A 19,671-nucleotide genomic window follows, 5' to 3' on the forward strand; every position below is an offset into this window, starting at 1 on the left:
TCCAGGCTTCAGGAAGCTATCAGCAAGCCTGGGGAGCCCGCGGGAGTTCCCGCAAGGCTCCCTAGGCTGCAGATAGCAGCCTGCCGCCCGGCGCGCAGGGTGCCCTGAAGCAGAGCGCCCCCTGCGCCAGGCAGACATCGGGCAGCCCCACAAGCTCGGGGGACAGCGGGGAGGCGCAGCGCCGCCATACCGCTGTTCCCCGACCTGGTTTTGGAGGGGAAATAAAGGGGGGGGAAATTCCTTTATTTCCCCCCAAAAAAACTAGGTGTGTCCTATGGGACAGAGTGTCCTATGGGACGAAAAATACGGTAGTTTGTGCTTAAAGTCCTTAGGAGACCCCCGGTCCCCTCAGAGCTACAGTTCCCAGAGTTTCTGGAAAGGGAATTGATTGTTAAACTGAGAACTGTAGTACTGAGAGGGGAACAGAGGTCTCCTTAGACCTCTCTGCCCCCTTAACAAACTACAGCTCCCAAGATTCTTTGGCAGGAGCCATGACTGTTTAAAGTGGTATGGTGCTGCTTTAAATGTATAATGCAGATGAAACCTATATCTCTACTTTGAATGGTTGGTTGATATATTGGGTTGCTTACAGTGAAGTTAAAGTGAAGTGAATGTGCCTAAGTTAATCATGTCCATCAATTCAATTGGGCCTACTCTTAGTAGGACTGGCAGCGACTAATATTCAGTTTCAGTTCATCTGGTTTCAGAAGGCTGACAGACGCAAGCTTCACCTATTGTCTCTTGTCCCACAGCTACAACAGCTTCAAATCATTGCCAGAGGCTCTGAGCTTGGAACAGCTGCACCTGGACAGCCATTACTCACCCCCAGATGAAGCAGATGGTGCAGCCATAACGGATGTTAGGACAAAGGAAGGCTCCCACTGGGTGGTGTCTAAAGCTAGCAAGACCTCTTGCAGGCCTTCAACCTTGCAGTAAGTCATCCAGGAGAAGAAACCACACTTCAGCCATGCCCTAATTATTTCATAGGTCAGGGACCTGCGGCCCTCCAGATGTTGCTGGATTGTGAGGAATGTTGCTCATCCCTCAACATTGGCCATGCTTACTGGATCTGATGGGAGTCCAACAGCATCAGGAGGGCACCACATCAACTCTCTTTATCTATCCTGAACCTTCCAGCAGTCAGCTTCATCATAGGCATCCACTGAAGCTGAATGGTGGAATATTCCATACAGATTAAAGAATGACCTTTACGCAGCATGTAACAATACATTCCCACAGGAGGCAGTGATGGCTGTCAACTTGGATGGCTTTTACTAAGTACAGTGGTACCTCGGGTTAAGAACTTAATTTGTTCTGGAGGTCCATTCTTAACCTGAAACTGTTCTTAACCTGAGGTACCACTTTAGCTAATGGGGCCCCCCGCTGCCGCTGCACAATTTCTGTTCTCATCCTGAAGCAAAGTTCTTAACCCGAGGTACTATTTCTGGGTTAGCGGAGTCTGTAACCTGAAGCGTCTGTAACCTGAAGCATCTGTAACCCGAGGTACCACTGAAGTGCGTGGACATAGCAGACGACCCAGAGATTTCTCCAAGTAGTTCTTTATAAGTAAGCTGGAACTGAACTGAACAGCAAACAGCTCAGCCGTCCTGCTTTTTTAGGCAACCGGCTGTCAACATGGTAACAACAAAAGCCCAGGCTTTCCCACCTGAATTAACTTATGTGGACCTGAGTGAAAACTATATACACAGTCCCCCCTGGTGGCCAGAGTGAGAACTTCAATACATAACAGCTTTACAAGAGGATTAGACAAAGTCATGGAAAACAGAGCTATCAACAGCTACTAGCAATGATGGCCATGTTTTACCTCCACCGTTGGGGGCAGTATGCCTCTGAATGCAAGTTGCAGGGAATTGCGGGAGAACAGAATTGCACTCATGTCTTGCTTGTGGGCTTCCCATAGACTTCTGGTTGGCTACTGGGAGGGCAGGATGTTGGACTGGATGGGCTATTGGTCTGATCCAGCAGGGTTCTTATGTCCTTAACTGCCTCTGGTCTAATCACTCTGCACATTGCAAATATTGGTGGGAGACCTTTCACTGACTACCATGACGCCTGCAAACATTCTGGGATGTGACTAAACTTAGAAGCAGGGGGGCTTGCTTTTCCAACAAAGATGCCTTTGCTTTTTCTCCCTCTTTCTTTCCCAGAGTTGAACAAAGAAGCTTTTTATTTTAGGCTATTTTTATTTTCAGTTCTTTCTACTCGATAGGGCTGAATTGGAAGGGCAGATGCAGGGGCGGGAACTGTGGGAGCAGAAAAAAGGAGAAACCGAAGGAAATAGGGGAGTGGGGGAAGGGGACGAATTTGATGGGAAGGGAGTGAATGTGAAGCCTGGAATCACATGGAGTGAAAAGGAAGGGGGAGGTAAATGCGTATGAAATCTCTTTCTCCTTTCCTTTCCTTTCCTTGCATGTTTGTAGGATGCCCATGGCTGCAGCTTGTAGCTTCCCTGCTTATGTAAAACATAGTGCCCGCTTCTATAACCCATGCAAAAAGACAGCTTTGTCGTTTGGGCACATGAAAGCACAGATCCTACTTTAGAAGTCTGGGAATGAAGGGCCTTCTTAGTCTCTGGGTTCTGACAGGAACAGACTCTCATAGCCTGGCTTGAAAGCCCTTGCAGCAGGTTTAGATTACTCCTTCTCTTCCCAGATCCCCAGGTGGGGATTAAAAAAAAAGTGATATTGCTAACTCCTAAATGTGTGGTGGGGTTAATCCACCTTCTTCTCCAGGATGAATGTTCAATAAGAAAACCATCTGAACATGCCCTAGGCCAAGGGTTGCAAATTCTTCATCCCTGACTTACATAGCTGTCAACGTTTTCCTTTTTTTAAAAGGGAAATTGCCTTATTCCGAATAGTATTCCTCGCAAGAAAAGGGGAAAGTTGACAGCTATGCTGACTTGGCAGCTGCCATCTTGAATGTTGGACTTTTCAACAGCCACTGGCATCTTCAGTGTTCCTATTCCCTGAGCTATATTCTTGAAACTGCTGAGAGATTACCTTGGAAGTAGGGGCAGTCCAGAATGTGAAAGGCTGTTGACAGCAAAGCCTTCATATGTTACTTTCCCCAAAAGCCTTTATTTGTTTTGTTTCCTTAAAGTGAAGCTGCACCTTTGACCGGATAGCTTTGTTCAGAAATCTGCAAAACTAGAATGTGGCCAGACAACCCATAAGCCTCTGCTGAGTCCCCCCTTCTCTCTCTTCCTGCTCCCCCATTTCTAATAGGCAGACCCAACAGATGGAACCTTCTGAGCAGCTTTTGAAGAAGTCCCAGCAGGAGGAAGTGCCTGACCAGACCAGCTGCTCACCATCCATCCAGCAGGAGGAGGAGCCAGTTCCTCAGGGTTCAGCTGAACAAAAATGTCCATCGACTCCAGTTCCAAAGGCCTCATCATCCAGGAGGCAGCAGAAGGACCTGTCGCCACAGAGCAGCATGGTCAGTGTGGCGGGCAGTGCTGCTTCTGATCACACAGCCAATAAGTCCCTCCCGAAGACAAACACAGGATTGCCTGAGGTAAGCATTGGTTAGAGGGGAGTAGGCTGTCACAGTGGAGCAGTGGGAGAAAACATTTTTCACCATGAGGGCCACCTTCCTTTTGGGGCTTTCTGAGAGCCATGTGCCAGGGGGTGGGACCCAGAGTGCGGGAAGAATCTGGGACCTGGTGTCCTCCACGTTTTATTGAGATTTGACTCCCATCATCACCAGCCAGCAAGCCTAGAGAAATGAGGAGTACCTGGCCCAATGACCAGGTATGGTAGGAATGCTACTTCTTAAGATCAGAGCAGGGGGAAGAACCTGTGGTCCTTCAGACATCATTGGACTACAGCTCCCATCATCCCTGACCATTGGCCATGCTGGCTGAGGTTGACAGCAGCTGGAGTACAGAAACATATGGAGAGCAACTGGATCCGCATCTCTGCTCAGGGACCAATGAAAGCCCTGAGAAGCAGCTCTCCTCTGCTTGGAGATAGGATTGGAGAAAGAGGTTTGGGACTGGGCAGATCTCATTGTGTTCTGGATGTTATGAACAGGAGCACAGTGAAACTTGGAGGCTGAAGTAATTCGGGAATGGTGCAACTTGAGTCCAAATTAAATCAATTTTAGGAGCCCCTGTTCTGAATAGAGATGGGAGGGATCTTGCCTGTCCTTGCTTGTAACCCATGGAGTGAAACATACAGCCATATGCCGTGTATTCTAAGCCGAACCTACCTCACAAATTTGTTGTGAGGATAAATATTGGGGTGGAGATGTCCTCAACTTCATGAAGGAAATACCAAATAAAAATGTTTATATATATCCTTTGTTGCCTCAAAATATGGTTCTTTTTGAGGAAGTTCAGGCAATCATTTAACCGCCTCAAGGATAAGGTATATTTTTCAGTCTGTGGGCCACATTAATTTCTGGCAGCCTTCCAGGGGCTGCGTGCCTGTGATTGCCTGAGTCGGTGGCAAATGTGGGTGGAACAAAGGAAGTAAATTTTCCCCTTGTACAGTACACTATTTTATACACACTCACTCACATAACTCTCTCGATTTCCCATTCAGGCAAGCCAGAGGCACTATTAAAATCCAAGGAAATGTCCTAGCCAGGAAAAACACCCAAGAAGGATGCAAATATGGGGCCATCAGGGAGTGGGGGTGGCCTCAGAAGAGTCCTGATGGCCAAGTAGAAAGGCTTGGAGGACTGCATTCAGCCCCTGGACTTGAGGTTCCCCACAACATCTTTTTCCTTCTCTTGCAGAATTTACGCCTTGTTTCCCCAGAGACAGACAGTGGATTTGTGGGATCAGAAGCCAGCAGGGTGTCCCCATTGGCACAAATGCCAAAGCACTATACATCCAAGTTTAGGTATGAACCCTCCCTCCCTTCTTTTCCTATGAGCTGTGTTAATTCCCATAATTGTGTCCCTTGAGTTGGCAGTGAACAGGAGGAAGTATATAGAAGATACCTGAAGACAAAAAGTGGGTGAAACCAGGAACTGGGTGGGCATCCAGCAATATTCAGATAAAGGAAAGTGTGGTTGGAAGACCTGGAGCATGAAAATGACCAAACTAATTACAAGCTATTGGAAGTTTGTTTTTTAATATGTGTTAGGAGATTTGACCTCTTGTATCAGCTTTAGTTTGACTTACAGCAGAATCAGATTGCAATTCTAGACTTGCACACTTGGGAGTAAGACCAGCTGAACCCATTGGGGCTTCCTCTTGAGTAGACATGAATAGCATGGGTGAGGATTCTATGGTCTTGCAGGTATCACTGGACTCCTTCCATCATCCTTGATCACTATCATGCTGACGGGGGCTGAAGGAAGTTAGGGTCCAAGGACATTTGGCTCTCCTCCTTTGCACTATTTTTTATTAGTAGTGTTGCTATTATTTCATTGGCTTTTTATCCCATCCTTGCTTAGGAGCCAAGGACAGTTATAGAACATTATAAAAGACCCATGTCTTCACAGTCATTAAAACAGCTAAAACTACATCTCTTAAAAGCTGCTTTGTAGAGGAAGTCCCTCAAAAAGAAGGGTACACTTTTAAAAATAGCATCTATGTTGCCTGCAAAATGTCCCAGGTTCAAACCACAGTATTTCTAGATAGGGCTGGGAAAGCTGGGCTAGAAGGACCCAAAGATCTGACTTGGTATAAAACAACTTTGTGTTCCCATTTCTTGTCAAGGTCCCACAGCATGCTGGGAAATTCAGCCTCTGTTGATGTAGACTTTGAAGCAGAATCTGTAAGGAAAGCGCCTGTCACATTGGAAACAGACAGGTCACCCAGGCACACACAATCAGACAATGGGATGCAGAGACAAGTCCTTTCCGAAGGAAGACCTTTCCAGCTTAACTCCCCTACCAGGTGGACCAACAGCATCGCCAGTGAGATGGAGCCAGGCATGGATAGTGGTGAGCTAAAAGCAGTTAATTGCTTTGAGCAGGAATGCCAGGTCATGTGCCTGTTCTTACTTGAGGTCTTTCCTAACATCCTGCCCCTCAGTACCTTGCTAGCTGCACTACCCTGAACATTCACTCACATAAAGCTCTAGCACATGCACACACATGCAGCCTGGCCAGCCTGTACCACCTTACCTGGATCCCCGAAACACCTTGCAGAGATCAAACAACACCCCTGAATCATGGACCTTTTGCACAGCCTAATGCTGGGTCAGCTGCAACATGTTAAACAGGTATTTGTTCTGTGCCATCCTAAGCACTTTCCCCGCTCCCTGCATCTAGTTGCAGGGAAGGGGAGTTTGTCAAGAGTAGTGAGCACTGGAAACTCTGTGATGCACATGTTGGCTCTTGGAGTCACAGGGGAAGTGCTTCTACAGGTGAAAGTTCCCAGGTCCATTCCTTAGTATCTCCAGGTAGGGCTGGAATAGAGACCCATGTATGAAGTCCTGGAGACCTGCTGCCAATCAGTATAGGCAATACTTAGCTAGATGGACTAATGATCTGGCTCTGTATAATGCAGTTTCCAAAGTGGAAAGATCCATGATTCATGCATTGCTGTGATTCCTGGATTGCAGAGATGTCGTTGTTGTTGTTTTATTAAGTTATTAAACTTACTAGTCACTTATCGCCCCAAGGTGTCCAGGTGACTTACAGCAGGTGTACACACACACTACCATAAGGGAAGAAAAAAGAGAGGAAGGGTCATACAATACATCACTATATCATCTAGCATGAACATTTATGAAAAAACAAAAATACACCCACCATATAATTAATAACAGACAATATTAACCATGCATAAATAATAAACAAAGAATACTCCCACCCACTAATTACCAGATAAATAACTGTTTCTCCCCCTTTTAAACTCCCCTCCCCACCCAGAAGTCTGGAATCAGGCCAGCTGTTGTGAACCAACAGTGGGTGGGTACCACATCCTCAACCCAGGGATAGTCCTGCTCCTCTCCTCTGCTTTTGCTAGGCAAAGCAGGAAAACGTTGGCAAAGGTTTTGCCTTCTTCACAGTTCATCCGGCTACTGCTTATCTTCTGCTGCTACTGGTGGCCCTTGGGGGTCCCTTCTAACCCTATGATTCCATGATGTGTTTCTGGTTCTTTTCTCACCAGCTCACACAGACTCTGAGGCTGAGGCCCGGGCAGGACTTGAAACTTACAATGCGCCTCCTGATGAAGGAAGACATTCTCCCAGCTCCTCTGCCGTTTCGCTGCCCCCAGACCAGACTCATGACTACAGTCTCCTTGACACCCACGTGCACCGAGCGTAAGTTTCCTCTTTGGAATGGTGGGGGCCCTGGGTGAGAAACACAATAGATCATAAATTAGGAACCTCAGGCCAAGGTGGCCAAGGCAGTCCCTCAGACCACTTTGTCTGGCCCTCAGAACTCTCCCCAGACCACACCCATCACTGGGTAATGGTGCTTTGTACCTTCCTCGAGTCTTATGGGCAAACTGGAATGTGTCCATGAACTCCTACAGTGCTCCTCACTTCCCTTTATGGAGGATGGAGGGGGGATGTGCAAAGAAAAAAGCCAACTGAATAAAGCTAAAATCAGCATTCATTGCTCTGCCCCCTTTATGCTTCGGGTCCTACCACTATTATGTGGCACCTGGAAGGTTGGCTTGAAGGGAGTGCAGCCCTCAAGGTGAAAAAGCAAAAGCTTCCCCTCCCCTGGTCTGTACTAACTGGCAGCAAACCTCCAGGTTTTTGGGTCAGTCTCTCCCAGCCTTGCCCAGAGATACCAGGGATTGAGCCTTCTGTATGCAAAGCAGATGTTTCACCACTGAGCTACGGCCCTTTCCTCCAGAGGAGAAGGCATCACTTTTAACCCTTTTTAGGGGAAAATGCCCTTTCTCCATGCTCTGGCAAGCTTCAGCTACCAGCCTGGGAGCTTTCCATCATTCTTAAGAGCTAACTCCTGCAGTAAAAACATTCCATCTGCAAGCTGGTTATGCTTTGTACTTACTCTGTAAAAACTGTAAACAGAAGCAGCCTCACTAAGAGTGCAGTTGTTAGGATTTTTCCAAAGTGGATGCCCTATCAGTAAGCTATGACCCTCCCACTATTGTGTGTACAATTTGGGTTGCTGGGCATGTATAGCATGCCTAAAATTAATATCTCTTGTCATGCTAGGTCCTGATTTTAACTGATCCCGGGCTGGGGGTTGTTTTTGTCCCTTTAACAGCCAGGCTATCAGAGCTTTGCAGCAAGAAGTCTCTAAGCTTCGCCAAGTCCTGGAGAAGACCCTCCAGCAGCCTTATGTTTATCCAAAGCGGCCACCCTCCGCACATACCTCTACACTCCAGATGCCAAGACAGGACAGGACCCGCCTCCCCAGAAGTGCCAATTCAAATGGGTAAGCAATGGGCAGAGCTTGTTCCAGGTTTGAGGGTAGCCCAGGCAGCCTCTCCTTTCTCCATCACTGTCTCCTGATGGCAGCCAGGGCAGGTTCATGTAAGGATTTTCCCACAATGCCTCTGGCAAAGCATTTCTTCAGAGAATGGTGGGGAGTTAAAATGGCTGCTAGATTCAGCTGCCTTATGCTACTTGGAGGGGCAGGCTGCTGGAGGGGCAGGCGCCAGCAACATACCTTACCTGGACCTAGGGGCCCTGGCACCTGCCTGAAGATGCTGGGTATTGACACCCTGCACAGCAACAAGTGTCTTCTCTCTGGTGCCATCTGCTGCCCAGAAGCCCAGCTTTCTTTCTTGCCTTTATTTACACCAGGCATCAGCTGGAAACCTGAAATAGATTTATTGTTTGTTGAGACTAATAATATCCTATAATTTCTCACATACAAGGTCATTTTTAGTCAAACACTTGGTAAGCTTCTATTGCAAAAAAAGGGGGTGGTCTTGCAGCCCTGATATGCAGAGGAGGGAGAAGCACTGCAAAGGTAAAGACCTCTTACTTGTGCCCACCACTTCTTCCCTTTTAAATTTTCTCTCATAGACACACAGATTTGCAGTAGATAAGCAGAAGTTCTCTGCCCTGTGCTTGCTGCTGCTCATGTAAGGAATGGTGCAGTGTGCCTAAAGCAATTCACTGTCTTGCAGGTCCAACCACATCCCCACCTCATCTCGCAGCAAAACATCCGGGAAGAGCGCAGCTGACCATGAAAGTCCAGCTCTGTTGATCAAGCCAGAAGAGTGGATAAAGAGGTCACACCTGCAAGATGGGATCCAGATGGACCTCAGTAAGCAACAAAAATGTTTGTGGTGTGCATTAGGTTGCTTTGCTTATGCAAAGAGATGCATTTTATTCTGAGGCTGAATATAGGCATGCCTTTCAGAAGGATGTGCTGTATGTGCTTCTGTTCCTCATATAAGCCTGCCAGGACCCTAAGGTCCTTTTCTGCATGCCACCTTTGAAGGATGTCCTGAAGAACGAAGTACCTTGGAAGGTTTTTAAGCAGAGGTTGGGTGGCCATCTGTCAGGGATGCTTGAGTTGTAATTCATGCATTGCAGAAGGTTGGACTAGTTCTGTGATTCTATGAGGGTGGCAGTGACAGAACAGTAGCACCTCCCCCACCCATTGTACAAACTGCTCTGGTGCCAACCTAGACATTTATTTGAGGCAAATATGTTTTCTTTTTCCTGGGTATTTGGGTATCACCAAGCATTGTACTGTTAAATCTGGGTGGGTATGTTTTGCTTTTTTAAAAAATGTTTATGCGATTTTTATTTGTGTTTCCTTACAGTGGTTGCAAATCACTTCAGACTTTTTTTAAGGGAAGCAATGTATGAATTAAATAAACCTAACCTAAACCCTTTCCAACTGGGACGCAGGTGGAGCTGTGGGTTAAACCACAGAGCCTAGGACTTGCAGATCAGAAGGTTGGCGGTTCGAATCCCCGCAACGGGGTGAGCTCCCGTTGCTCAGTCCCTGCTCCTGCCAACCTTGCAGTTCGAAAGCATGTCAAAGTGCAAGTAGATAAAGAGGTACCGCTCCTGCGGGAAGGTAAACGGCGTTTCCGTGTGCTGCTCTGGTTCGCCAGAAGCAGCTTAGTAATGCTGGCCACATGGCCTAGTAGCTGTATGCCGGCTCCCTCGGCCAATAAAGCGAGATGAGCGCTGCAACCCAAGAGTCAGTCACGACTGGACCTAATGGTCAGGGGTCCCTTTACCTTTACATTAAACCCTTTCCAGCTGTTCATTGTCAGTGACATCTCATGCATTAGTCCATCAGTGTTGTGTACAAGTGGCTTCTGCTCCAAACCAACAGCACTTGATTCCCTTGGACTTGATCCTGTATAATGAAGTGACTGCTATTCTATGTGCCTATGAGGACTGAGGGTTTCCCCACCTGTGTTGTTTGCAGGCCCTTCAGAGTCAGACTACTCACCACCAAAGCCATGGAAAGGGAAACGCCAGGAAACCTCTGCTTCTAGGAAAGAATCCACAGAGCAGCCCATCCTCTGGGGGCCCTACACTGGTGAGCAATGGGCACATGAGCCTGTTTTTATTTACCAAATCAACTGCCCCAGGAAGGACTAGACAGGTAGCAGTGCACTGCGCTAGGAAGGCTGGGTTGAATTTCCATGCTAATAAAAATATGGCCTAAATTTTAGGGGAGGGTATGGGAAGAGGGGAGCAGAACTGTCTTCCCACCTTTTACATTTTGGGGGTGGGGGTGTAATTTTCAGGAGAAATTTGCTCTGATTTGTGGCAATAATTTCTCCTCTCCTCCTCTCCAGGTGTGTGTGTGGGGGGGAAGAATGGTGGTCCTCACTGAGAAAGCAACCAAGCAAATTATTATCATCATTATCCTTTCAGTTTATCAGTTGCTTGGTACCAAATGTCTCCAGGCAACCTACAAAATTTAAAAACATAAAGTGTGGCATAAAATCAGAAAAAAGAACAATGTGATTCAATAAAAGCTATACAATAATGAATATTATTATAATAATAATTTATTATTTATGCCCTGCCCATCTGGCTGGGTTTCCCCAGCCACTCTGGGCAGCTTCCAACAAAACACTAAAATACAATAACCTATTAAACATTAAAAGCTTCCCTAAACAGGGCTGCCTTCAGATGTCCTCTAAAAGTTTGGTAGTTATTTTTCTCTTTGACATCTGGTGGGAGGGCATTCCACAGGGCAGGTGCCACTACTGAGAAGGCCCTCTGCCTGGTTCCCTGTAACTTGGCTTCTCACAGCAAGGGAACTGCCAGAAGGCCCTCGGCGCTGGACCTCAGTGTCTGGGCAGAATGATGGAGGTGCAGACGCTATAACATAAGAAGACCCCTGCTGCATTAAACCAAAGACCCATCGAGTCCAGGATTATCTTCCCACAAGGGAAACCAGATGTCTGGAGTGTGTGTATCAAGTTTCTTTGTTTCGATTTCTGTAGGAACCCAGTATTCTTTTTCAAGTCCCAAGTCCCAAGAACCAAAGACTCCCAAAAGCTCTGCCCCGTGCCCCTATTGCCAAGAGGTCAAGTCACGGCTTGAAGAGGTACCCACAAGAAACCAAGATGCCAGAGGCTACAAAGGTATCATAATAAGAGCCCTACTGGAGTTAGTCCAGCATCCCATTCTCACAGTAGCCAGCCAAATGCTCCACTGGGAAGCCCACAAGCAGGGTCTGAGTGCAACAGCACTCTCCCCATTTGTGATTCCTAGCAACTGGTATACAGAGGTTTACTAACAGTAGAGGTAGAACATAGCCATCATGGTAAGTAGCCACTGCTAGCCTTATTATCCACAAATTTGTCCAGCCCTCTTTCAAAGCCATCCAGGTTGGTTTCTATTGCTGTATCTTGTGGGAGCAAGTAGTTTTAACTGTGCTGTGTAAATAAGTACTTTCTTTAGTCTGTTCTGAGTCCTCTAAAATTCAACTTCATTGGATCTTCATGAGTTGTGTATCTGCTTTCTTCACATCATCTGTCATGTTGCCTCCTTCTCTCCTTTGCTTTAAACTAAAGATGTCCAAACTCTGAAACCTTACCCCATAGGGGAGTTGCTCCATCCCCTTGATCATTTTGCTCATCTGTGAGGCAGTAATAGGAGTTGTAATCTGGAGGGCCACAAGTGCCCCATCTCTGTTTGCACAATCCAGACCACAGAGCAGGGCAGGATTCGCAGTGGCAGCGAAGTGGCTAGCTTATGTGAGCAGTCCACTCTGTTGGAAGAACAAGGAAGTCAGAGTCTGGGAGCAGGATATGTTCTGAATCAGGAGTTCCACACAGCAACTGATAAGAAAAAATAGCCCATAACTTACACCACCAAATAGCTCACTGAAGCAAATGTGGAACGAATCAGGTGCTGAAGGTTGTGTCTCTGCTGGCTCTCCACCTTAAATTTCCTCTTGACTTTTCCCTTTTTACAATTCTGGCGCTTAGCAACAGGTGGAATAGTGCCACAGAAATCATTATCCTTGGTTAAATGTTAACTGGTACCTGGTGAATTTCTGCATTCCTAAATTAAGGACTCGGTCTACATGTCTTTTCTTTTTTATAAACTTTTTTTAGGAGATTAAAAATAAATAAATCTGGGTCAGCAGTTTCAACAGAAACTGAGAATGACTGGTTTGTCCAAGACTTATCTAATGAGTTCTATGCTTGAGGCATAGGCACCGGGTGCCGGGGCCCTGGGTGCTGTAGCACCCACAAAATTCACTCAGGGGGCTAGGCACTCACAAAATTTTGGTGGTGGACATGGAGCAACATCAGCACACCCAGAGGCATGCATGTCCAATGTCATGATTAATTTATAGCTCAATATCTTAGCTGATTCCACATACTGGTAGTTTTTCTTTAAAAAAAAAATCCTCTCCAGGGCTCTGGTTCTGGGTATTCTTGTTTTTGGATTCGGGGTGGAGGGTCCTTGTGGCAAGATGAATTGCTTTGTCTTTCATTTCTAGGCTGTGACGCCCCAAGGGGTTCATTTGGACCCTTCTACCAAAGCACTCCGAAGAAGTCAGAAGCACCAAGCTTCAAGGATACCAGGAACCCCAGAAGCAAAGTAGTGCATGGTGAGAAAGGGAAATTCTGGTGTGAAAACTGATGCCGTGTTGGCAAACCGGAGTGCAGGTCCTGATGAGGGCAGCAAGGATGGTGAGGGGTTTGGAAACAGTTCCCAAGAGGAATGGTTTTGTTTATAAAAATATAAGATGAGGCTGCTAGCTCAAGCCAACAGCTCATCTAGCCTGGCTTCCTGTTTTCATAGTGTCTGACCAGAAGCAGGACCCGAACACAACAGCACTTTCCCCAGCAGCTGGTATTCAGAGATGCGACTGACACCTCTGACAGTGGAGGGAGAGCATAGCCATCATACCTAGTAGCCATTGATTTGTAAACTGCCAATACATTTTTAGAAATCAAGTAACAATAAAAAAATTCAGGCATTGTATAAATGTTATGGTCATAAAACAGAGAACAAATGGCCAAATTAATTCTCTAAAAAGCACTTAGCGAAATGGAAATGTTTTCGGCAGGTGTCTTTCAAGGGGAAGAGTGTTAATGAGCATCTGTGCCACTGAACTTCCATGGACACTAAACAAAATATGAGATACTTGTTGGACACTTGGGGATTCTCCAGACTGTGTCTCCCACTTTCCCTTATAGCAAGATATCAATTCCTCCAATTATTGTAAAAACTTGCAGGGTTTTTTTAAATAAAATATATATGAGATATATATTAGAATAGAGACGAATAAAAGAATAAGTTAAAACAATTTGGAGTATACAGGAAAGGATGAAAATAAATGTAAGGAACTGCAGAAAGAGGGGGAAAGGTGTCAAAATGGAAAATGTTAAAACTTGGCAAACATTGTTGTAGTTATGTAATGTTGAAAATTATAAATAATAATAATAATAATAATAAAGTTATCAATTCCTCCCAGTTCTGTCTAGGGAGAATTTTAGATCTTGTTTTCTCATTTGCCCCCAGGAATGGACCATGGCGCAGGGGACAAAGCAGAGCAAGGTTCTGGACCACAGCAGAACTCCAGCAACCACCATCAATCACAGCAGCCTGGACTCTGGTATCTGGCACTCCCAAGCCCTCCTGCCTCCATCAACTATGTCCCCATGGTTCCCTATCCCCCAACGCCTATGATGTAAGAACCATTCATTCAGGCCTTTGTTCAGTGAGAATTCTGAGAGATATGACTTTTTCTCTTATTGTGTTGACCCCAACAATGGAGAGCCTGTGGCCCTCCAGATATTGCTGGACTAAAACTTTCCATCAAGCTCCAGACAACATGGACAGTGATCAGGAGTGATTGGTGTTGTAGTCCAGTTTCAGTTGTCTGCCTCTATAAGGTCTCCTACTCTGATGTTGGATTGTTCCCTGCCACTGATGCCTCCAAAACTCATTTGGGAGTGTTCAGTGAGAGAGCACATACCTTACCAGCAGAAGTCCCCAGGTTCAGTTCCTAGCACCTCCAGTTAGAAGGATCAGGTAAAAGGATGAAAAAGGCCCTTGCTGTTCCTGAGATTCTGGGGAGCTCCTGGCCAGTTAGTGCAGACCCAGGGCTGGGAACCTCAGACTCAGGGTCTAAATGTGTCCCTCTAAGCTTCAGTGTCTGGTCCGCTGGACTCTCCCAAGGCTACACCCCTCACTTAGCCCTATTGCATACCCCTCCTTGAATGTTTTTGCCTGGTTGGTTGGTTGGTTGATTGGTTGGTTGGTTTTTTCACTCTGATGATGCCTCTTGCTTACCTGGATGGAGGACAGGGTGGGGCATGAATGTGTGTAATAGCAGCCCACTCCACTAAAGTAGCATTTATATTTATTGTTCTGCCCACTTTATCCTCTGGTCTTGCCCATCACTGGCATGTGGCCCCCCAGAAGGTTGCACAGATGGGAATGCAGCCCTCTGCCTGAAAAAGGTCCCCCACCCTGTGTGAGTGTCTGGAGGTGGTTGGAGGATGGATGGCAGCTAACAGACTGAGGTTGAATCCAGACAAGACAGAAGTACAGTGGTACCTCAGGTTACATATGCTTCAGGTTACAGACTCCGCTAACCCAGAAATATTACCTTGGGTTAAGAACTTTGCTTCAGGATGAGAACCGAAATCGTGCTCCGGCAGCGCGGCGGCGGCGGGAGGCCCCATTAGCTAAAGTGGTGCTTCAGGTTAAGAACAGTTTCAGGTTAAGAGCGGACCTCCGCACAAATTACTTAACCCAAGGTACCACTGTACTGTTTCGGGGAGCCAGGAGGCGGGCAGGTGTGGCGGACTCCCTGGTCCTGAATGGGGTGACTGTGCCCCTGAAGGACCAGGTGTGCAGCCTGGGAATCATTCTGGACTCACAGCTGTCCATGGAGGCACAGGTTAATTCTGTGTCCAGGGCAGCTGTTTATCAGCTCCATCTGGTACGCAGGCTGAGACCCTACTTGCCCGCAGACTGTCTCGCCAGAATGGTGCATGCTCTAGTTATCTCTCACTTGGACTACTGCAATGCGCTCTATGTGGGGATACTTTTGAAGGTGACCCGTAAACCAACACTAGTCCAGAATGCGGCAGCTAGACTAGTGATTGGGAGCGACCACCAAGACCATATAACACCTGTCTTGAAGGACCTACACTGGCTCCCAGTACGTTTCCAAGCACAATTCAAAGTGTTGGTGCTGGCCTTTAAAGCCCTAAACAGCCTTGGTCCAGTATACCTGAAGGAGCGTCTCCACCTCCATCGTTCTGCCCGGACACTGAGGTCCAGTGCCAAGGGCCTTCTGGTGGTTCCCTCACTGTGAGAAGTCAAGTTACAGGGAACCAGGCAGAGGGCCTTCTCGGTAATGGCACCTGCCCTGTGGAACACCCTCCCACCAGAAGTCAAAAATAACTACCAAACTTTTAGAAGACATTTGAAGGCAGCCCTGTTTAGGGAAGCTTTTAATGTTTAATAGGTTATTGTATTTTAGTGTTCTATTGGAAGCCTCCCAGAGTGGCTGGGGAAACCCAGCCACATGGGCAGGGTATAAATTTATTATTATTATTATTTATTCCCCTTGGTGTAGGCAGTACTGAACTAGATGCACAAATGCTTTCACCTAGTGTAAAGGTTTATTCAGACCCCCCTTCTTTTTCTCTTCGCCAGCTATTGTTCTCCACTTGCACCTCAGAGCTCATCCCCTGCTGCTGTCCCTAGCAGGCCCCAGGCCACAGAGCTGAAAACCTCGGCTTCTCAGCACCAAATGCAAGAGGGTTCCTGCTGCTCCATGACTCTGGACTGCGCTGGTCTGCAGGACCTGAACAGGTCTCTGAGCCGTGCCATAGTAGCTGCGAGAGACATGAAGCTCACCACCAAGCGGATCAGCCGGTCTCTGACTTCAGATTTGAACAAAGGGAGGCACCAGCGGAGATCCTGCCTCTTTTAGCAAGTGGATGGACACCTCCTCTACTGGTTTAGCTGGAATTGCAAAAAAAGGGGGAAAATGGGACTCAGTTCCCCCAAAACATAACATGGGGGAGATATTCATATAACATTCTTGGTCTTTTATGTGCCAAAGAGCACCACCATAGAGCCCCTAACTCGCTGTGGAGGTGTCCCATTTTTGGTTGCCCAACAGCCTCTTAAGCATTGTGGAGGTGCTCAAGTCTCTAGGCTGTGTGTGGTGCCTGTCTTAATACACACTGGGAGCCTTCAAAGATTGTGGAAAGGGACTGCTGCTGCATTTCCCCTGAACAAGCAACATAACTTCGTATCACGAAAGCCATCTCTGCCCTTATTTTGCGCATCTTAAAAGGGCAAATTTCCAAGCAGTTTGGGGGAAGATGTAGCATTTTCATGGAGTAGGGGCAACAGTAGTGGTTTCATTACTTTATTTTTCCAATGGACGTTGAGGGTAGTGTATCTCTCTTAACGTTGGCAGGGGACTTGGTGGTGGGTCCTTGGGTCAGCCTTAGATATTCCAGTGCTGGGTGTCCTCTACCTGCCTGTTCCTCTGTTCTCACCTTACCTCAACTGTCTTTTGCCTTAAAAATTGAAGTCTTAAAAGCTCCTTTGTGGGCATAGTGGCAGAAGCAAAACATCTTCTGGCACACTGAGGCCATGTGAAGATGGTACTTCTTCTCATCTTATTTTCAGGGAATTGAAAGGCCCTATGGGGGGCAGCCAACAAATGGCTTGTTGGCCAGCAAACAATTCTGGCACCTGCTGCAGAGTTATCCCACTTTAGCACCCTTCATCTCCTAGGAAGATGAAGATGATATTGGGCATAAGCACTGGCCAGTAGCTGTTCAGAGCCTTTAAGGCTATGCTCTGCCTCTACTGGTGGAACAACTGTGTCTTTAAATGCCACCTGCTGGGAAATACAAATGGTTCTGCTTTTGGACTTCCCACTGGGACATATGTTGGTCATTGGGAAAACAGGATGCTAAGCTACATGGGCCATTGGCTCGATCCAGCAGGGCTCTTACGTTTTTATCCTGATCGTCTTGCAGGAAGGTCTACTACCTCCTCCATGTTGTTGCTGAACTGATCTCATTCACTGTAAAGATACAGCACTGTATCCAATGTTTGTCATTCTTAAGAGCAGACTCACTGAAATTAATGCATGTAAGTTAGGTTCATTAATTCCAGTGGAACTAGTCTGAATACAACCCCTTACAGGGTACTGTCCTACTTACAAGGCTCAATAAGCTGAGAGTAGGACATAAAAGTTTTTTGGTGGTCCTCCTAAGGGCCGTGAGTCTATTGCAATACTTACCTCAGGACTCTTTGTGATGCATGAGAGAAAGAGCTCTATTTTGTGAAGGGGTAGCCATGGTGTATCATTTTCAGAGATATGTGTATATGTGTTTGGGTGTATTTGTTTTTTTACACGTGTGATTTCAATTGCTGTTTGGTTTGGTACTATGGAATGGAAACAATGAACATTTTGTATGTCTACTCTTTTGGGGTTTTTTTGCCTTCAAGAATGTCTTCAAAATATATTTTGCCAGAATACTTTTCTCTCCCTCCCCATTTCCTTGTGCCCATTAGGTTGTTTGTGTGTGCTTTAAGAACTTTGGGCAAGCAGCCACTCTGAGGTCCAACACATTGTAGGCAGTTTGCCAAGACCAAATGCAGTCAATATAGATATATAACAGCATCAGACACTTTTTGCTGTCATTGTCAGGGCAAAGTTGATCAATATTTAAGACAGAACAGATATCAGTGGTGAGCAGCCTTCAGCCTGCAGGTCTGATTAGGCCTGCCCACCCCCCTCATTTTGCCCACAAGGCTGGTTTGCCCAAGGGGCACTTATATTTACAACTAGTGTCATATGCAGTATCAGGAGCAGGAGAAATAAGGAGGTCTCAGAGCTGTGAGGGAGTTTGTAGGTAGCCCCCATTAGGTGTCATATCAGGGCTTTGCCAGCACCAATGTTTGGCTGATCACTGGGTCTTGTAGAATATTCCTGTATTACATGCAATAGGATTCCTTCTGGGCACATGATCGCTACCCAGGAATTTGTGATCAGTAGCAGAAACAAGCTTCCTCCCACAAACCAACACATAGTTTTCCCCTAGGCATTCTTTTTCAGCAACCTAAGGCCCACCTGCATGATATATTGAGGCGGTATGAAACTGTATTCAAGCAGTCATGTATTCCCCCGAAGAATCCTGGAAACTGCGGTTTGTTAACGGTGCTGAGAGTTTAGGAAATTCCCTATTCCCCTCTTTGCAGGAAATTCTGGGAACTGCAGCTGTGTGTAAAAGCACCTCTCAGCACCCTGAACAAAGTACGGGTCCCAGGATTCTTCAGGGAACGCCACAACTGTTTAAAGTGGTATAATGCTGCAGTCAATGTATAGTGCAGATAGGACCTCACCTTTAAGACAGCAGCTTTTGGGTTGTTGTTATTAGACCATTGGGAGTTAGAAACCCTTGCTGATCTGTTGGGGCTAACCCAGAGATTTCCTAGGAGAGCCTGTTCTACCTTCTGCCAATCACTGAATTGAGCAACCGCTTAAATGCAGCTGGGAAGTTGAGGCCACCTTGGCTGTTCTTGGTCCTATCCTCATTGTTGCTAATGTTCCATGCTGCCTGTGGATTATGTGAGTTGAGATGAAAGTGCAGTAATAACAGGAATTGGCTGTCATAAGATGAGTGCCTTAGAAACATTACAACAGAAAGCAAGGGGAAGTGGGCAGCTGATGAAGGATGTCTGTGCCATTTCTCCCCTGACACCTTTTTAAATTATATTTTTTGAATCTATAAATATACCTTTTTTTAAAAGAAAAAAATCATAATGACAGATCCTTCTCAACACTCATACGATCTGTAGAAATGTGCTAAAATGTGCATTATGTTGTAGACAGTTCTCAAAGCACTTTCAGACACAGGGTGTTGGGTGTGTGTGTGTTTTGCATTGGAGCCATTACCACAAACAAAATCACTGTGAAGCTATGATAGTTGTATCTTTTTCAACATTCCTTTAAAATAAAATAAAATAAAAAACAAGCACGTCTCTGGTAATGAATGCAAATGGGTGTTTCTGTTTTTCTTGCTCAATAAATGATTTTTGCCTGCTGGTGTCTTTATTCATTTTTAAAAAGGGGAAAGATTGCAAACACACACACTGACTCTGTTTGCACATGAAACCTACAATAAGCCAGAAAGTCAGGAACAAGTGATGTCCTGTCAGAGTGCTTGTACTTCCTGCTGCCCAATGCAAACAAAACAGATTGTACCAGGTTTTCTTTACATCCAAACCGGGCACTGTGGTTAGTTGCTCCCTTGCAAGCTGCGAT

At 46.3% G+C, this 19,671-nt stretch overlaps 1 protein-coding gene and 1 long non-coding RNA gene across 3 annotated transcripts in view; both read left to right on the plus strand.

Moving 5' to 3' along the window:
- Window positions 1-19,381, plus strand: part of AKNA (AT-hook transcription factor) — a 58,950-nt gene extending 39,569 nt beyond the window's left edge. For both annotated transcript variants that reach the window (XM_081896285.1, XM_081896286.1), the window contains exons 11-22: window positions 753-932; window positions 3,249-3,537; window positions 4,765-4,871; window positions 5,696-5,922; window positions 7,097-7,250; window positions 8,173-8,343; window positions 9,044-9,183; window positions 10,309-10,422; window positions 11,342-11,482; window positions 12,853-12,963; window positions 13,881-14,049; window positions 16,032-19,381. In XM_081896285.1, coding sequence (XP_081752411.1) covers window positions 753-932; window positions 3,249-3,537; window positions 4,765-4,871; window positions 5,696-5,922; window positions 7,097-7,250; window positions 8,173-8,343; window positions 9,044-9,183; window positions 10,309-10,422; window positions 11,342-11,482; window positions 12,853-12,963; window positions 13,881-14,049; window positions 16,032-16,311 — 2,083 coding nt within the window. In that variant the 3' untranslated portion in view covers window positions 16,312-19,381. The remainder of the gene's footprint in view (window positions 1-752; window positions 933-3,248; window positions 3,538-4,764; window positions 4,872-5,695; window positions 5,923-7,096; window positions 7,251-8,172; window positions 8,344-9,043; window positions 9,184-10,308; window positions 10,423-11,341; window positions 11,483-12,852; window positions 12,964-13,880; window positions 14,050-16,031) is intronic.
- LOC309361563 overlaps window positions 1-19,671 on the plus strand; it is a 255,050-nt gene that overhangs the window by 34,645 nt on the left and 200,734 nt on the right. The window lies entirely within an intron of this gene.

The sequence above is a fragment of the Podarcis melisellensis genome, assembly GCF_964234715.1.
Source record: "Podarcis melisellensis genome assembly, chromosome: Z".
In the NCBI taxonomy this organism is placed as follows: Eukaryota; Metazoa; Chordata; class Lepidosauria; order Squamata; family Lacertidae; genus Podarcis; species Podarcis melisellensis.